Here is a 20,273-nt window from a genome sequence, read left to right as displayed (position 1 = left end):
GCCAAAACTAAACACCGTCTCCATGGTAATTCTCTAGCAGAAGTGTCCTCCAACATCTCCTCCATCCTATTTATAGACTAGTGGATGACTGGTTAGCTGGCAAAGGATGAGTAACACTGTAGTGAAACTGGAAACATGTCTGCAACCCTGCATGCCATTTGTCTTTGTCTTCGCGTCTTTGCTTTCTAACAAAAGACTATGAACAAAAAGAACAATCGCTAGAGTTGGCACAAAGAGCAGGTTCAATGTGTCTGAAGCGTGACAGGTCTGTATGCACGGATGTACTGCGTTGGGCAGAATCCTCACAGACACTTTCCTAAACCATCACCTTCCAGGAAAACAAAAGTACAGCATATTTGTTGAGCTACTTTCAACACTATAGATTACATCAGTAATTTGTGAAAATAGCAGATCCAAGTGGGGACCGATCAATGATGTCAATTTATGAAAACATTAAATTGACCAAATTTTAACTCAATCACTCCCAGCCATTTTTACTGAAGCAACCCCTTCGTTCCCGGATGTTTTACTGGCTTTTGACTGATTTTGCAAGTCCCTCAGAATATTGTGTTCTATTGCTGTAAAACCATGGAACCTAACCCCCCCCCCCAAAAAAAATGATTAGAATCTTTCATCAGGAAAAAAAAAGTATATTTCTATCTGTTTCCATTTTGCTGCAGTTAGCATTAGAATAGAGCTAAGTTTCATCATTATTCACAAATCGGCTTAGAACGGCCCTGGTTGAGCTCTTATACTCTGCTGCCACCAGCTGGCCGTTTAGGTAATAACTACCGTTGCTTTAAGCATTCTCTTCAGTTCAGAGGCTGCGTCAAAGCCTTCTGTATACTCTAGCATAAAAAAAAAACATGTAAAAAAAAACGTATAAATACGTCTTTGGGAGCATGGTAATATTTAAAATAGAATGTATTAATACATTTTTGAGAGCAAATGAGTTATTAGATGAATGGATGGCAACTGGAGGTTTCCGCCCAACAGTGACAGCAATTCTGTATTGGTACTGTAACACACCACAAAGATAAACAACACCCTAGTAATGTAAACAACTTAAAATTACAGCCATCTGGAGAAAAACATTTGTTGCTAGCATTCAGTATGGCGGTCTCAGTGAAAATACAAACGGTAGTCATAAAGACATAATTACGTCCACATTATTTGAACACTTGGTCCCAAGAATCAGTAGCTATGTTTCAACAACATCATAACTGTTAGGCTGCTCTGGGTGGATACATGGTGCAGTGAGTTGCCAGTTTGACTCAAAGTCAAGGAGCAAAAGAATATCCATATTTGAAGCATCTTATTGTCTAGTTGGATACCTCATCAACAATGGATTATAGTTGCAGGGCTATTTACATAAGCAATCCCGTTATTGGCCAGCCACCTTGACGTGCCTTTGAGTAGAGACAGAATTGTATCCATCATATCATCCCGTTAGACCCACCTGACTTTCATATGACACACGAGAGAACATTTTAGTCCAAGTAGAGATATGACACTCTATGCCAAGGTTAGGCCACTTAAGTCATTTAGGCCACTTAAGTCATTTAGAAATCTCTTTCATTTTACTTTACCAAACTCTGCAACAGAGGATTATCTTATTTACTGATTACTATGATTTAGGTGTCACTTTCAACACCAAAATTAGAAGAAACTTGTTTGTTGTTAACATCAGCTCTAGAGATAGACCAATGTTGTTGTTTTTTTTTTGTTTTTTTGTAGGCTCATACAAGATAGCGATTATTAGTACTGAATAGGGGTGTGAATTGCCTAGTACCTGACGATTCGATTCGTATCACGATTCACAGGTCACGATTCGATTCGATACCGATTAATCCCGATACGAATTTATAAGTCGATTGTTGCGATTTTTTTTCATTCAAATTTAGAAAATACTAATCAGTACGCTTGTAGTGTAAGATTTATATGAAAATGTATTATTTATTGATCTGAAATTTCAGTCTTATAGAGGTTGTAATCTGTTTCATGTTTGAACAGCATTAAAATAAAATATTAAGGCTTAATGTTCCATTCATATAACATTCTTCCATGCTTAAGGTGTGAATCCTAAAAAAAAAAAAAAAAAAAAAAAAAATCGATTTTGCCTATTATTGAATCGATTCGAGAATCGCGCGATGTAGTATCGCGATATATCGCCGAATCGATTTTTTTTAACACCCCTAGTACTGAAGGAGGCCAACAACCGATATTTGGATACAATATTCATTTTTTGTAATAGGGAAAATATTGGCTTCAGAATAAAATAATAGAAAAACTCCAACTTATATCTTTGTTGAAATCTCTTTCATCGTATATTCATTGAAAAACTAATCAGATTTCATAAATGTTTACGATTTTAAAAGAAAATCTTAGAAAATAGACATCTGTTTTAAAATTTTAACCAACATTTCAAAAGAACTGAAATGTCAAGCTTTGTTTTAATTAAAAAAAAAAAAAAAAGAAAAAAGAAAAAAAAAGAAAAAAAAAAAAAAGGTGCAGACTGCAGAGTTCTCAGGGTTGGTGGCATGTCTTATAAAGTTAACTGAAAATTACAATAAATAGTTCCCTGACGTTATCTTTTAAATTGATTTCATTTCGGCTACTGGATTTAAAAAAATTAAATAAAAATAAAAATAAATAAATAAATAAATAAATAAATAAATAAATAAATAAATAAAGACTGATGCCGATAATCAGCCAGGAATTGGTCTCAACTTAACCGTGAACGGAAGACTATGCTGTGAACACTACACTCCAATTACAGTACAAAGCAAGTAGATAGACAAAATAACAGTAGCGTGCACATGTGCACATGTTGTCATATGCTACCAAAAAGCAATTAGCAACTAATAAACAAAATCTGATATTACACAACAGTTAACGATTATCAATAAAATCCTGAATTTACTATTTATGTATGTATATAGTATTTTTACAAAATATTAATCAAATAGGGATTATACAGTTAAAATCTTTATACCACACAAAATCCTATTAAATTGCCTGATTGATTTGAATGAAGCTCCAAAGTGGCAAGTTAGCAAAAGAACTCCCGTGTTATTACCATACTTTATATTTCTGCCTACCCCTCTTCTTGCCTCAGTCTGCACTGCTCTCTTCAACTGTCATGCTAAATCTATAATTGCTCTAGTTATTGATCCATTGCTGAACTAAGAGTCATTTAAGAGAGCTCAATCCACAAATTAATTTAAAAACTAGCAGTTCGGTAGACATGGAGAAGGAGCAATTGCTATTCGAGCGAGGCAGTAAGACACAGCAACTAATGCTTTGATATCATGCTACGGGATATCTGTTGAAAAGAGGCGCACGTACTTACTATCCACATGCAATGTGAGTCTCCTGTGTCTGCCTTCCATGCCAATACTCCATGTGTAATTACAGTGTAAACAAGGCCGGCGATGAAAGTCTAGTTCCCTGGGCGTCATGGACTCACTGAATGTGCTCAAAGACTGATTTGCCGCATTTAAGGCTCAGTACTTAACTTCTGCCTCTCTAATGAGGTTGCCAACACAAAGCACAAAGAGATCATTTCAAACAAGTATTGAAACAGGAAAAAGGCTGGAGCACACCCCACCTAACCCAGATCACCTGTCAATCGTAATAGGTCACATACAGACAAACAACCGCTCACATTCATATTCACCCGTGCGGGCAAATTGGAGTCTTTGCAAATGCACACAGGAAGGGCTAAGAGGAGATTGAAAAACCCCGTCTTGAAACTGTGAAGTGCCAATAGTGCCATCTTAATTTAATACACTAGATAGTTCAAGGTTTACACTTGAGACTTTTTTTCCACAACACATGGAAGTACCATTTCCTCGCATTTCTAAAAGTTGGTGGGATAACACCATAAAACATTGTTATACTAGTCTGTTTTCTATATCTTGGACTGCTTAATTTGCATTGATCAGGGATTGATGACTACTATTCATCTGCTTAAGTTCCATTTTAATAGACGTGTTTAATCTTCACGCTCATTTAATTGCTTCAGCACACAAGTATAGAGTAGTACTAAAGCTCCCAAGTGACGGCTGCAACTAACGTGCCAACTACTTCGACTGAATAGAGCACCCAGACAAAAAAGGAAACAACCAACCAACAAACAGCAGCCTGCTTCGCAACATGCACTTCTAAGCCACTGTGGAGAAAGAATCTTCTCAAGTGGAAACAAACATGCACTCCCATTAACCGTGATGCCCTCAACACAAGAGCGATGTCACATTCATCCAGTTAAACTGAGGCCAGCAAAGACCTCATTTACATGGCAACAGAACACCACTAGGTTTCACCCAGCAGGGAAAGTCTGCCGATAGTTTACCAACAGAGAAGCATGATCTGTTTTTGTTTTGTGCACACTGGAGGAGACACCTGATGTTATAGTTTGTTCAAATAAATCAGACAATAGTGGTGGATGCTGTTTATAAACAGAGCAACAAGTGGGAATGGATCTCTTTTACCTGGTTAGCTTGATATGGCTGTATTTCTTGACAGTTTTGCATTGTTGGGTCATTGACGGATACATTTTTGTTTTATGAATTATCATGTGGTGCAACTGTGCGAACAAAGAGAAATCCATCCATCCATCCATTTTCTTGACCGCTTATTCCTCACAAGGGTCGCGGGGGGTGTTGGCACCTATCTCAGCTGGCTCTGGGCAGTAGGCGGGGGACACCCTGGACTGGTTGCCAGCCAATTGCAGGGCACACAGAGACAAACAACTATCCACACTCACAAGCACACCTAGGGACAATTCGGAGCGCCCAATTAACCTGTCATGCATGTCTTTGGAATGTGGGAGGAGACCAGAGCACCCAAGGAAGACCCACGCAGGCACGGGGAGAACATGGAAACTCCACCCAGGAAGGCCGGAGCCTGGACTCGAACCGGAATCCTCAGAACTGGGAGGCGGACATGCCAACCACTCATCCACCATTCCACTCCAAAGAGAAATAATCAGTCTAAAGTTTTTATTTGGAAATACATTTAAAGACAAGAATTTTGATCGTCCACACCGCAAGAAAAATACATTATGTAAAAATAAAAAAATAAATAAATTAATTAATTAATTAATTAATTAATTAATTAATAATAATAATAATAATAATAATAATACCCTTTGAGCAACTAGCAACTGTAGGTAGTGGTTACATTTTATTTACATCATGTGGTAAGACCTGAAAAAAAATTTTTTTAATTTTGTCAAACAAATATATATTTTCATTATATTTTTTTTTCTTGCGCAGCTAGCTAGCTAGCTAGCTTATTTTGTTTAGATAACTGATTAGCTGCATAACTTTCATTTAAGATGAAAATATGATGTGGTGTGACCAACCATCATCTGCTGTCACCACTGTAGAAAGCTTTATATAATAGATGTATGTCATAAATTGTATAGAATAGTAATGCTGTAGTGTGTATAAAAGTATATAGTAAACAAGAAGAAATATTTTATGTGTTTTTATAATAAATTGGAAGGGTCTGGTAAAAATCCTTATCTTTCAATGACCCTGGTAAAAGCAAATACTATTTCATACTATAGTCAGCCGTCCCAGGCCGACAACGATCAACGCTGGCGCTAATTAGCTTACTCGGTGTTCTGTAGTATTATACTCCAATCTCCAGTTTGCTGGACCATTCCATTTTCTTGCTGTCCTCAGTCTCCATTAAGACGTACATACAGAAAGAATCCTCAGTCTTGAGCCAACCCTGTCTCCTGTGTTACTATTTTCAAATGAAAAACTGACCACCTTCGACCATAGCAAGTGCATCTAAAAGCTGAGACAAACCTGAACTGTGTAGTGGAAAAGTGAGCATGGTTAACTTCGTTGGCACAGGTCCCTATTTGATAGTGAATTGTAAAGTCATTTATATATCTTAAAAACCTTCCAGGTTTCATCTCGACTGTGTTGTGTTATATTTTAATAAACTGTAACAATGGAATCTTTACACTCCCAAATTTCACTGGGACATTTATGACATTTTTATTGCATGCTGCACAAGTCAGCCATCAGAGGATCTCTTTGGAGTAGCATACCAGACAGATACTCAATCAATTTTGTAGTTTGGGCCCATTGTATATGTCTAAAAGCAGAAAAAGCTTTAACATTAAAATTGCATGCGGTGGCCAGCGACATTATGGGAAACTGATTTTCTAGGTTGTATGCAGTATTCACATTACTATGCTGCTGGCCTTGGCAGTCTATTTTCTCTTGAGCGAAAGAGGTGAACTTGAGGGCGAGGGAATCCTCTGTCATTAACAGGACTCTTTCATACATAACAGCAACCAATTAAGAAGCGCCTCACTGTTGGCAAGATGATGATTTTCTTCTGCTGACAATCAATCGTTGATGCTTCTTCTCTTTCTGCTCTGCACTGATATGATTGTCTCTCTTTTGGCACAGTTGTAATTATTCATATGCCTCTTTCAACGCACACCATATTGTTTTCAATTCAGTAAATCAGTGGATTGTAGCAAAGGGAGAAAACTGATTTGAAAAGGTTCACAGAATGGATTTAAGCAATGTATTATGATATGAAAAGGCTCAACGCAAAATAATCTGAAACTATTCTATTCATTTTATTATAATACACTACATTTAAACTTGAGTTAATGCATTCTTATATCACAGCTCAGATGTTTTACTGGAGCGTATGAGAAAAACAATGGGCTTATTTTCGCAACAACTTTGTGAAAAGAAAGCTAATTTAAATGTATGGTTGTACAACTAGTTTAAGCTGTAAGAAAAAAATGACATAGCTCATATCAAAACTGAAGTTAGGGATACCATTCTTGGCCCATGTTGAAACCACAAGTATGGATATAAACACAGTCACACATTACATGATCCAACTAAAACTGCAAACCATTACCTGTGTTCTGCACTGTGCAGTCAGATCTCTATGGATGATCAACTTCCCATCGTTGAGACAGCGTCTCTGGTGATTGTATTAAATGATTCAAGACGTGATTACTCAGCAACACTTAATATCCGTCTCACAATTAAGCAATTACACAAGACCAAGATCAACCATTTAAAAGGTTCTCTTAGTTCTCAGTGTTAGTGCTCAAAGCTGCAAGCATCACTTCTCCGCTGCCTGCATTCATTTGTGGCGGTGAACTTGCATAAACAAGGGTACAAACAATCAATACTTGGTGAAGGAGAGGTCAAACCTACCCTCCCTATCCATAATTAGCTGCATAAATTAGATGGTCTTCATGTTTTCGGAGGGCAGAGCTTTATCAATTTGACCCATGTGGGAAGCAAACAAGGTGGAGGAATTTGGCAACAAGGAAGCACAAACGCTGTAGTTGAACAGCCACCATTTAGAATAAATTACATTAGTCTGCTTGCTGTGTCTTGCACTTGCACTTGCACTTACTCGAAGACAGAAACACCTTCGAGTAAAATGAACACAGCAAAGGTTTTAGAAAAGCACTAACAAATAAAAAGGATTCAGATCACAAGTGCTTTTACACTGATTTCAGCTATGTCAACATTTCAAGGATATAAAAATATAAACTGACAGCAGAGCATCGCATTTTGTAAATTGTGTACTGCTGTCACAGTAAGACTCTTCTCAGATTTGACAACTTGAAAGTGAGTGAAGGCAATGACCATCTCCAAACAGCACCCACACCTGCGCTCCTGGCAGCCGACACAGCGCCAGCCCAATGTCCTCGAGATGCGGGGTAACCGAGCGGTGCTCCCATCCATCACCGCATTACACACATCGGCCTGGTTTAATGTCCTTTGCGGACTCAACTCGAGCCACACTGGGCCACCCAGAAACATGGGGCAGCTAATTAGTCTATGCCGAGAGCTGAGGTTCACCAGTCATTTACCACCTCAAGGGTGTAATCCCTTCCAGTATGTTAATGAGGACCCGACCAATCACAACAGTCTCGTCCATTACTGCTCCAGCCTCTGCACTATGAAGAGTAGATTTTAGTGGCAGGAGGCCATGCAGTCACTGCGGGATCCGCCTGACAAGGAGTTGGAGAATGAATAATATTGCACTGAGCATACTGATGAGGCAGCAGGAAGAGAGAGAGAGAGAGAGAGAGAGAGAGAGAGAGAGGAGAGAGTGAGAGAGAGAGAGAGAGAGGAGAGAGAGAGAGAGAGAGAGAGAGAGAGAGAGAGAGAGAGAGAGAGAGAGAGAGAGAGATGAGAGAGAGAGAGAGAGAGAGAGAGAGAGAGAGAGAGAGAGAGAACGCTTTCTTCATTTCTATAAGTGCCTATCAATGAACGGTTAGTCTACAGGGAAACAGCTGGTGAGTGTGCGAAAAGGTATATAAGCAACATACTGGATGTATGGAGCACATTGGGGAACAACTGAGAGAAGTAAAGATGAAAGTCAAGAGATATGCAGTCCAATGCTCATATGGCCTCGTGTCCCCTCATGTTTAGAACAAATATTTAGTGTCTAACTTGCAACTATGCACTTTCCACGTCCTTTTGGATTTTGCTTTTTCTTTATTTTTTGTTTTGTTTTCACTGAACCCATAATAATAATAGTTATCATATCGTTGTCAAAATGTCTTGACAGAAATCAGATATCACCCCAGTCCTAGTCAAAACGGGCGCAGCACTCAGCATGTTGAAGCCGCGCAACAAATACAGAGACACAGGACAGACGTGGCTGCAAACTCTCACACTCTTGCAGACATTAAACTCCATATGAAGAAAGAAGATGCAAGCAATGTTGTCTGGGCTTATTTTGCTACATGTATGACAGGCGGGCGTGTTGAACGGACACACGCAGAAAGTTTTTCTGCAAGTTGAGCTACACGCTATAAATTAAGAAGAGCTCACTGACAGCCGGACCACAATGAATTGTCACTTATTCAAAGAGCCAGAAATTAATTTGTGACACATTTCAAACACTTCCTAAGTTCCTTACATGTCAAACGTGTGATTCTGTGAATTATTTTGCAACAAAAGTTCTTGTTCCCTGATCGAACCCATTAGAAAAGGCATTGTTTGTATAGCGAAGTACGACATATGGCTACAGAGCTGCATTGCATGATACACTACATCATTGTATTTTGTTCTGAATTAGGTTGCAGATTGTTTTTTTCCCCCATCCATCCATCCATCTATCCATCCATCCATCTTCTTAGCTCCTTATACTCACAAGGGGCATGGGTGCTGGAGCCTATCCCAGCTGGCTTCGGGCAGTAGGCGAGGTACACCCTGAACTGATCGCTAGCCAATTGCAGGGCACACAAAGACGAACAACCACACACACAAACACACCTAGGGACAATTCAGAGCGCCTAATTGACCTGCCATGCATGTCTTTAGAATGTGAGAGGAGACCAGAGTACCCGGAGAAGACCCACGCGGGCACAGGGAGAACATGCAAACTCCACCCAGGAAGGCAGAAGCCTGGACCTCTCTGCCTCAGAACTGGGAGGCAGACGTGCTAACCAGTCAGCCACTGTCCTGCCCTAAAAATAAATAGAATTTGATAAAGAAGTTGTTTAGTTGTCAGCTATTATTCCACTGTGTTTTACTATTTTTTTATTTTAAGTTTGTGTTCATAGTATTTGTCATTGTCGATAGCATGCAGGGCCACGAGAGCCAAATCACGTTTGTAAAAGAATTTAAGTGTTAAAGCAAGATTTGCTTGCACCCGTTAGCTACAAGGAACTTGAAACTTCCATCTGACATAACCACCCTACCATTGCAGAGGCAGCCAATGTTAAAGATTGAATTATGCTGTATGCATGTAAACTGGGCCCTTCGAGAGAAGTGCATTTCATGTGTGCATGAAAATCTCTCACTGGCTGATGCTATAAAGATGACTATCTATAAATTTTAAAAAGATGAGTCAGTGGTTCACTTTGAGGATTACATCTAAGATACCAGACAGACGTTTGAAAAAGTTACATTGCTATAGAAGTTAACCCATGTTAAATTTTTAAATTGTATTTTTCCAGCTTCATCAGTTTACTGACAAATGTAATTATTTACAAAAAAAAGTCAGAAATAGAAGAGGTAATTTGCTGAACAACTGCAGCACTCTTAATTGGAGAGCAGAGAGCTTGCCAGAACCTCTGCACATCACACAAATCATAGCAGGCCACGCTTGCTGTGCTTTTGCACCTCAACGGACAGGAAAGAAATCTGTCTGAGGCAGAGCCACTGAGGCCAACACCGTCACCTAAAAAATGTCAAAAAACATTTGCCATTTTGTTCAGAGTGTGACAAAATACATGACATCATGCTGTACATGTCAGCAAAAGCAAGGATTTAACAGTTCTCCCTGAATCCTTCTGCCACGAAGGTCTGATCATGAAGTTCATAATTAATTTCATGTTATATGAAGGTTAAGAGACTTCTTAAATATGAGGGTTAATGTCTGTCACCTTGTCATTTTTGCAAAAAAAAATAAAAAAATGTTTCGTTAATGAGAGGAATCTCAATTACATTATAAAAATAAATAATGAAATGTTGAACATGTAGCTTACGGTGTTAAACAAGCACCATTGTGCACAATAGTGTGTCCGGTCACCTCTGGCATCTTTTCATACATATTGTATCCTGTTCCTGGCCGTGGGCTACACTGAATCACAAGAAGGGTGAATTGCTGAGGAGCTGTTATTAACTAAAGCTCATCAGTTGCTCATTCAATTATCAATTAGTTCCAGTCTGCGGAATACAGGTTCATCCTTTACGCTCACCCTCTTTGCATGCATGCAAGCATTAAGCAATATACGGTATACGCTATTGCAAAACATAGGATATAAAACTGCAACGAGGCCTGCTTTATGGTAGGCTGCTCCCACGATGAACAATACAAACGCGAAGGGCTCATTGCGCTTGTCAAACGCAACATTTTATTGCTCTACAGTATCCTCAAGAAATCTGTCAATTAACATTAAATGCGTTTGTAGTGAGAAACAAGGCTAACAACTACTGCAGAGTGAACTGACATGGCTGGCTGGAGACACAACAATAACTCTCGTTTCGACTTCCTGTTGCTGGCTTAGCAGCCCACTGTGAACATTTCAATCCAAAGCTTATAAAGCAGGCCATCATTAATCATCATCATTTATTTGAACTTCGATATACCAGATATCAGTACTTATTTTGTCAAACCTTGTGTAAACAAACAGAAATTGGAGTATTTTTCCCCTCCATCTTTCAGTTATGTTAGTGAACTGGTCAGGATCCTGAGTTGACATGGACATGTGGAAAACCTGTCAGCTGGAAGATGGAATTATGTACACTATTCAGTATACAGTCAGCCATATCGCTAATCACATCACAGTGTTCATAACCCCTAGCAAGTGTATTAAACTCTCCATGAATACTCGGATCAATTTTGTATCATCTGAAGGAACCCTCTCTTTCTCTCTTGCATTTCATGCCCTTTAACTTCACAGTGAGAGATAATTCTACGTCAAAATATAAAATGGACAAAGAAGTGGAGTTGCACAAAATGTAGATAATAAACAATAAGATTAATAGTACAATATAAGACCAGGACTGTCAAAACATCATTAATTGTAGTGTCTGTAAACAGCGTAGCAGTTTATTTAATCACCATAATCATTCCAAATAGATTCCATATTATAATAGATGTTCACATATAAGTAAACTAATATCATGCAGATTTACGCATTTACAGATCCTGACATGAGTCAAGCAAATTATCCATATAATACTGAGCATGAGTCGTAGCTTCTATTTTTGATATTGTGGTCATCATCACACTTTGCCTCTTAGCAATTACGGGAACCCTCTGAAAAAAAGAAAATTAAAAACACACTTGTGAAGTTACTCCTTTAGAGGCTCACTGGGCTGTAAAATCAGTGACTCAACCCCCAATATTAAGGCATGCTTTTTTCTGAACATGATGATTGGTTTCCTAATTGTATGATTTTTAGAGCTCTGGAATTGTAAGATTCCAGTGTGTAGTGAAAAATGATCCTACTCAAGTCACATGATAATAGATAAGAAGTACTATGATCTTCTAAGATGCCCAATTATAACTAACATGGGAGGATTTACTCTGGGTAATTAAAGAAAATCAAACAACAACCCAGCCCATGTGTATTGTTTTTGTGCAAGAAAAATGTGATTCATCGTAAGAAAATAAAACATACCTCACAAAACCCCATCCCAGACTGCAGAACTGACGTTAAATGTGTCGCAAAATTTTAAAACATTTTAACTAAAAAAAAGAAAAGAAAACAAGGTAGTCTTAAATTGGCTCCGTCATTGATGTAGACATGAAATCATACCTTAGAGACACCACACTGACCACCAAGGACAAGATCCCAGTAAAAGCGACAGCTTCTGAAGACAGCTTTGTCAGTCATTTAAGCGAATCACCTTCTCCCAGACGACAGCCACTCTTCTTATCACACTAATCTGGATGACTTCAGCACTAAGTCAGTGAAGGCAGCATGGATAAATGAGTTTACTCTTATGTTTATTGGATTATAAGGCAGGGGGGGGCTTGACCTGATGGCCCCAACCACGGGCTGCTGAGCTTTAATGAACATGAGAGCTTTGATCGCAAAAACAGAATATGAGCTATCTGATGAGCAACCCACAAAAGAAAACAACTTCATCATTAATCTGTATATTATATTATTATAAGTGCAGTATGTTGCCTCCGTACACAGCAGACATGTAGTATTAACATTCAACTAGTGATTTATTCTATGTATTTTTACAAGGACAGTTTACCCGCAATGATTCAACTCCTGAGACACATTTGAGGGGAGCTGCATTTTATATGACAGCGGACTCAATAGTAATCTCATGGAGGTTAAACGTGAGCCTCTGGGGTCCAGAGGCTGCTTTGCATCTATGAGGAGATGAGAGGCTGCAACTACACTAAAAAGCAAGTGTTTTGTATCAGTTTTCTGCCCCACTTGCAAATTAAAAACAACAACAAAAACAATGCTACATGCACAAAAGCAACTCTGAAGTAATGCAGCTCAGACAGAATCTTGAAACCGAGTTCTCGTGCTATGAAGGGACTCATAAAAACATAATGGACCAAAAGCAGTGATGCTTACAAAAGTTTCAGTTTCAATATCACGATATTGCCGTTATCGTTACATCTCTAGTTAATAATAGTCCTTTGAGTAACTCATCGATGTGTCAAAAAAATAAATAAATAAAAAAAAGGGGGGGGGGGGTGTTTTACTTAGTTTACCACTGCTCCACTCACCATATAAAAGGATAAAAGGTGGTGAGGTAGTTTCTTTAAAAAAAAATAAAAAAAAAAATGTTTTTTTTTTTCCCCTTCTTAATAAAATGCCGAGGTATCAGATCGAGACTCAGAATCAGCCAATCTCAACATGAGGTGACTCGGACTAGGGTCCAAAAAAGTGTGATCGGGACATCCCTAATTTTTAGAGCCAAAATTATTTACGAGTAAACTTCAACTTCAGATATGTGGCCACACGACTTAAGTGGAAAAAACGATAAGTCAGAGTGAAAACAATTAATGTGTATGGGGTATATGCCACAGAAGAGGCGGGACTGTTTTTGCACATCAGTTTGTTTCCGGTTCGGTTTGCGACGTGTGGGCTGCGTCAAAAATACTTGTGCTTCCGACTTTGTGCCCCTCGGTTGCGCGTTCGCAACCCGGACCGGAAACAAACTGATGTGCAAAATCACGTCCCGCCTCTTCCGTGGCATATACCACATTGCGGGGAATAAAACGGATTAATGGCCTCCCAGTAAGCTTAAATAGGGAAAATTGTTGAGATGTGAGTTATCAGAGTTCCGATCTTGGTCCACGGAACAAGATATGCTCGCAAGTCAAGGTCCCACCACTTTAGAGTGTTAGTATAAGGTTGGCGTCAGGTCTGATTTTGTGTGTACAGTAGACAGATGTACAGCAAGCAGAGGCAAATAGAAAGGACTGCATGGGCTTCCTCATTCTTCAGTCCAGGTGGCACATCAGCTCTCTCATTGGATCACTGCGGTTGTAAAAGCTTCAAGCGGAGCTTCAGCATATAGGAGGTAGGAACAAGATGAGCAACTACTGCATTGTAGCCCAACAGCTTAAATAAAAAGCTGCACCCGCCTGCAGGAAAACACATGGATCTCCCAGATGAATGGGGAAACACCCGCAGGGAGGGGAGAGCCAGCAGGCATACTGTCTGACATCGTCCACGCCTGGATGTTACTGTCAAGTATCATGTTTAATGTTTGTGTTTACGTTATGTCCATTCAAGGTGTACAAGTACAACTGATGCATTTGAGGATGTGTGCAGTCATTGATGGTACTGCAGCAGAAACTACACTCTCATCCCACTCACACGCTGCAGTTTCACAGCATACAGAAAGAAGGAAGGAGAAGGAGGTTGCCCCACTGAACATCAGCCATAGACGTTAAAACATAAGCTCAACATTTATAGCAGACTCTACAACACCCCTAAAGAATTGACACGTGTACACTAAACGTTGCCACACGATCAAATCAATATCATAAAGTTGAAGAATATGATGGCAGATAAAAGGAGAAAAGAGGGCTAGTTTAGTAGTGAGCGGCCGGGGCAGCGCCAGATGATGGTCTTCATCAATCAGCAGGCGCTTCAAACAACTGCATTGCCTCCTTGTCAAAGCTCCACGTCCCATGGAAATACAGTAACTCGCACACGACACCAGATCGAGACGCATTTCCTGACTCACAATGAGCTCCAACGTTTACGCAATCTCAAGACAAGAGCAGTGCGGGAAACCTTGAGGCTAGTTAGCTTTACTTCCGTAGCAAGACCCAACCGGCCGCCTCCGTGCGCCTCGCTCCGGGCAGGCAGTTCCAACGCGTCCCTCTCACCCACTCCCTCTCACTCTCCCGGACACGTCCTGGGACTTACCGGTCTTATGTGTTGCTGGTGCCGCGGAGAAGGAGCGATGAGTGCGGGGAGGCTGCCGGCCGTCGCTCCGCCGCTTCGGGACAACAGCAAGACTGATCTGCACACTTTCGCAGCCATCTCTGAAGTGAAAGCTCGCCGGGGAAGGAGACTGCTGCGGGCGGACCGAGACGCACCAAGGGGAAGAGGGAGGGAGGGAGAGGAGGGGTGCTGGTGGTGGGCGGGTTTGCGGGGACGGTCCACCTTCCGCGCCACGGCAAAATGATTTGCATGAACATTGAAAGCATAAACTGCCATTAATTAATACTAATTAATACTTTGGAAATTATTTATTTATTTATAAATTAATAATCGTAAAATAATGCGTTATATGCAAAGTTTGTTTTAGGATAAAAAAAAGAAAAGAAAAGAGTTTTACGTAAAAAAAGAAAAAAGTGTTGTTATACATAATGTAAAATATAGAATTGCAACATTACAAAGAAAATAAAAATCAAATGTGGAATCAAATGTGTTTGATACTTTTATTAAAATTGTCCACTGAAGAGTCAATTCTTAGCTCAACTATCACAGAAGTCACCAACATGGTGCCCAAGGGCACCAGGTCGCCCTCAAGAACCACATGAGTAGCCAGTGACCCTGTTTTAAAAATAGCTCACATGGTGAGTCTCGCCAAGCAGTTGCCTGGATTTTCAACAAAATAAATTAAATAAAAGGGACCATTTCGTAGAAAAGTGAAGGGAGTTGGGCAGGGGGTGACCATGTCTCCCTCACATGTTCTCCATGTTTTGGGGGTTTTCTCTGGGTACTCTGGCTCCGCCCAACTTCCAAAACAAGCATGTTAGGTTTGCTGAAGACTTAAATTGCCCTCAGGTTAGAATGTGTGTGAAGCGTTAACTCCCTGGAACATGAACATGGATGTATACAACAATGCAGAGGTAACACATCGACACTGCAGTCAAGTAGGCCTCTCATGTACCAAGAATTCATATGCAACATGCAGTAATGGTCCACACTTTAATTAATTAATCAGAGAGACTTTTAACAGGCTTTGGTGCTGCTGTTTTGAATAAAGTAACCAAAGAGCAAGGCATCATCTGAGGGGTTTGTTGTCTCCAGAATCACACTAGGCCCGTAAATGCAAGTAATAGACGAGGTAATGCCCCCATTTGGTTAATAAGTGTCTAGCCGACTCTCCTTGGTGTAATGCAACCTGATCTTTGACCAAGAGATTTCATCTGCCACACCTGTATCGGTCAAAGGAAAAAGCAGATAACATACAGTACTTCTTGAATTATGAATATACGGGAGGAATAGTATTCTGACTTTCGCCCTTTTGTACTCGCTACTGTTTGTATTATTTTGTCACAGGCACTGAGTTCTTGCCTCTCCCTTTTAAACTTAATTTACTGCAATGCATCATATCAGTGGCTGTTCTGAGGGGTGGGGCTGTGGGGGCAACATGGGCTAGATGCCATAATACTTAGATTCCCATGTGCCCCGACTCTGAACGAAGATTTTTCAGTACTGCAATTATTAAAAATGTGATATGGTTAAGAGTGCTTGGGAGTTGAACAACAAAAGAGAAGAACGGCTTCCGTTAATAGCATAAAGTTGGTTTCACTAATTTAAAAGGTGACCGCTGTAATCCAAATTTTGGATGTACCTATATGGGAATATCTGTGTCCATATGAAGGTAGGGGATGCTGGAAGGTAAAAAAAAATATAAAAAAAAATGACCAAATGATACCAGAGCTCAAAATACAATACAATTTTTCTCAATTTTTTTTCCTGTCAACTCTCAAATGCGTAAATCCCACGGCATGAGCGATAATGCCCCGTAGGGGCCACATATTCTGATTGGTCGCAGATTTTTCCATAACACTGGCATAGACAGTCACAAAATTATTATGAAATTGCTTTCCAGGGTTGCCATGTAAACATGTTAGTCTCACGAGACTTGGACACTGCGTCTCAATAGTAGTCTCTCGATGGTATGAGAGAATTGTTGGAGTACTTGTTGGTTAAATAAGCTCAAGGATCCTTATATTTCACAAACTTACAAATGGCATCCACCTGATGTGAGGCACCCAGAAGCTAGAAAATATTACAACTGAGAATATTGTATTGTTACAATTTAAGTTAAGACTTCTGGTCTAGAAATGTTGATGACTAACTTCATGAATTGTGATAGCAGCCTGCCAGACCAGGTGTTATATCATCTGTTAACCTTACCTTTACCACAATACAAAACTGAGCAAGCACACAACAGTAGCCCATTATTATATACTGGGATAGGCTCCAGCGCCCCGCACCCCTGAACGGGCTAAGCCGCATAGAAAATGTATGTATTTTTTTTGTATTCAGTACATTCTTTCATTGTATTCCAAGTTCTGACTCGGGACTAAATCTGTAAATTAGTTCAAGCTAGAGGTCTTACATATATTATATTTAACCTTAAATGGAGGTTTTGTCGTGAGGGAGAAAGATGGCGCACACAAAAAAAAACAGAACATGCAAACTCAGGAAGGCCTGATTCGATCCCAGAACAACTGAGAGGCAGATGTTCTCACTACTTTACAGCGCTTCATAGTTGGCACATTCACATGTGGATTCTGACACGCTCACAAGATCCTTTTGAATGATTAAAGGAAATTAGTGAAATTAGAAATGAGTTTCTCAAAATGTGTGTACTATACCTACATGTTGTGTATTCTAACTGAAATATAAAAGGATTTTGAAAGACAATGAAGGTTCAAAAGTAATTTCCGACATGATTGCACATTCAATATATTCCCACTGCACACCACACATTTCATACATGTTATTTTTAATGAGCAAGGCCAACTATAGTATATAAAAGCAGTGTTTGCTTTTTTTCTAATTGTGCACACAAAGACTCGTACACACCACATGGCGACGTGCCCATTGAAACTGGAGCCCTCTTTTCATTGTGTGTCCTCACAATCTAGATAAGCCATCTTTCACCAGTGCACTGAGACAGTGAATGGATCAAGTTTCATTGCCGTATCTATATGAAAAGGCAGCCCAGCTAAGACCTGTGGTAGGTATATACAGCTGTTGCAAATTTTAATTCAATTAAAAATACTGATTTTAATCCTTCAAGGGGATATTCAGCTTAGGCTCTGCAATGTATTTTCTGTCGCACACCACTCAGATGACCAGATCACACACAAGCATGCAAGGAGAGACATCAGAGTGAAAGGAGCCTCTTGAGTTGGGATGGCTGAGGTGTTAGTTAAAGCAGACTGGCATCTCTTTCCAAAAACTATTGACAGTTGCCTTTTTTTCCTTGCCCACAGCAGGACTTCGACAGTGGCGCTTTGTTTCTAAAGCCCAAGTCCTTACAGATAAGCTACTGCCGCCCAAAGCGAACACTCCCGAAAGATTAAGCATGCAGCTCTCAAGATAAAAAACCCAGTAAGCTACTTTTAAGTCACAACAACAGCAACAACCAAACTTGACCAGACTTATAAAATGCATGTAAAAGTTGATTTAGCACTATTCGATTGGAAACCAAATGTACACACTTGCTGCTCTGCAATTGGCTGGTGACCAGTCCAGGGTGTGCCCCGTCGTCTCCCGAAATCAGCTGGAATAGGCTTCACTTACCCTTAACTCTAATGAGGACAAGTGTAATAGATTGGAGGTAAAATATACTGTAATAACACTTAATTCACCAGAGAAGAATTGGAATCCGTGTGAGGTGTGTTTGGACCAAAAACAAAACCAATTTATAATACTTCAGCTTCAAGAAGTTTGTATTTCAAAGAATATGAATGGGCGAAAAACACAACTGGTTAAAAAGCGGTTGAACATATGCGACATGTTGACTGATTAAATCCACATATCCATTTATCAAACAGGCAAAATTGCTACTTTCTATGGGCATTTAAATTAAAATAGATGGAATATTCTTGCATTATCTTAATCCAATAACAATCATGAGCAAACCTTTTCAACCTTACCCATGTTATTATCTCAGTTGCTCTAAGAATCAGTTGATTTACTCAACCAGCGTAGCGTATCTCTAGTGGTGGGATGTCAGGGCGACAAGTCCTTCTATGCTGGTCAAAACACTATTAGCTGTACTGATCTGCATTTACAACCTAAATTCTAACATTTCCTCCATGAAATTATACTAATATATTCCCAACAGCCTGTTTTCTGAATTTTCTTGCATTTTTCTTGTCTGCATCCATGTGTATGTGGATGTTGGATTTTTTTTTTTTTTTTTTTCCGTCAAATCAGATTCCAGGTTCTTTGTACTCGCTTCAATCTTATCTACCTAATGCCTTTGGAATCTGTAGTGCAGGCGATGTAACAAACTATATCAGCAATTGGATCGTTACTTTCTTGACCGATCAGATTTCAGATTTGCCCCACAGGGTCGGTTTGATTGATAGTTTCTATAATTGCGATGTGATAGTGGAACAGGTGGATTTATTTGGTTAAGTCCACACTGAAGGCCCAGATACCAAAATGCACAGCGTATATGATCAGAATGAAGCAGTTTGCCAATTACAGTTAATTGTTTGGATATACATATCTCATCAGTGAGGTAAATATTGCATCAAATCTAAACATTGTGAGGTTCTTGTGAATAAATGCCAACATTATTACCTCAGCATTTGAGAAAATGAAAGTTAGAACAATTTTTATTTGCTCCAACATCCATTTTTGTAATAGTTGTACTGACTTTAAAGTCATATGTTGGCACAAAGCTCAAGCTCTGGCACCTTTTGTCAGTGCAATGTTACATTTAAAAATGCATTGAATCTTGTTATCCATATAAATCACGAAGCTGCCGCGGAGAGGAGTCTGGCTAAATTTTCACAGGCTGTAATGTACGTCTTATTGATAAACCTCAATAAACCACAAAAAGGAAGTAGGACAAAATGTGATGATCTGATTCTACACAATAATGGCAGATGTCGTGCTCCTCACATTTTCTTGTTAAGGGAAGCTGAGCTCGCTTTGTGATGGATGAAATGAAACAGAATGTGATAATCCTTTTGTTATGTTTTGGGTTAAACTGACCCATTTTAAAGTTTCTAGTAAATCTAGAACTCGGAATTTTTCCGATAGCTCAATTTTTGTTATGTTCTTCTTTATATTACATCCATTTTCTACTTTTTATTACATCCATTTTACACCCTGGACAGGTCAAAACCCGCACAAGCATGGGCACAGGGGTCAAAAGTAGAAAAAAACAAAACAAAACATGACTTTCTAACATTCTCCAAAAAAAGAGTTTCACTAAATTTTGCTTTAAAAGTTATTAATAGCAACGAAGTGTGTCAATTTTTCATCCATCTATTTTCTTGGCCGCTTATTCCTCAGAAGGGTCCCGGGGGGCGGCTGGAGCCTA

The 20,273-nt window shown here is 39.5% G+C and overlaps 1 protein-coding gene across 2 annotated transcripts in view; it reads right to left on the bottom strand.

Moving 5' to 3' along the window:
- mcu (mitochondrial calcium uniporter) overlaps window positions 1-15,078 on the bottom strand; it is a 76,783-nt gene extending 61,705 nt beyond the window's left edge. For both annotated transcript variants that reach the window (XM_077495821.1, XM_077495822.1), the window contains exon 1: window positions 14,888-15,078. In XM_077495821.1, the coding sequence (XP_077351947.1) occupies window positions 14,888-15,004 (117 nt within the window). In that variant the 5' untranslated portion in view covers window positions 15,005-15,078. The remainder of the gene's footprint in view (window positions 1-14,887) is intronic.
- Between the last annotated feature and the right edge of the window lie 5,195 nt (window positions 15,079-20,273).

Source organism: Festucalex cinctus, chromosome 14 (assembly GCF_051991245.1).
Source record: "Festucalex cinctus isolate MCC-2025b chromosome 14, RoL_Fcin_1.0, whole genome shotgun sequence".
Classification (NCBI taxonomy): domain Eukaryota; kingdom Metazoa; phylum Chordata; class Actinopteri; order Syngnathiformes; family Syngnathidae; genus Festucalex; species Festucalex cinctus.
This window is presented reverse-complemented; position numbering and strand designations above follow the sequence as displayed.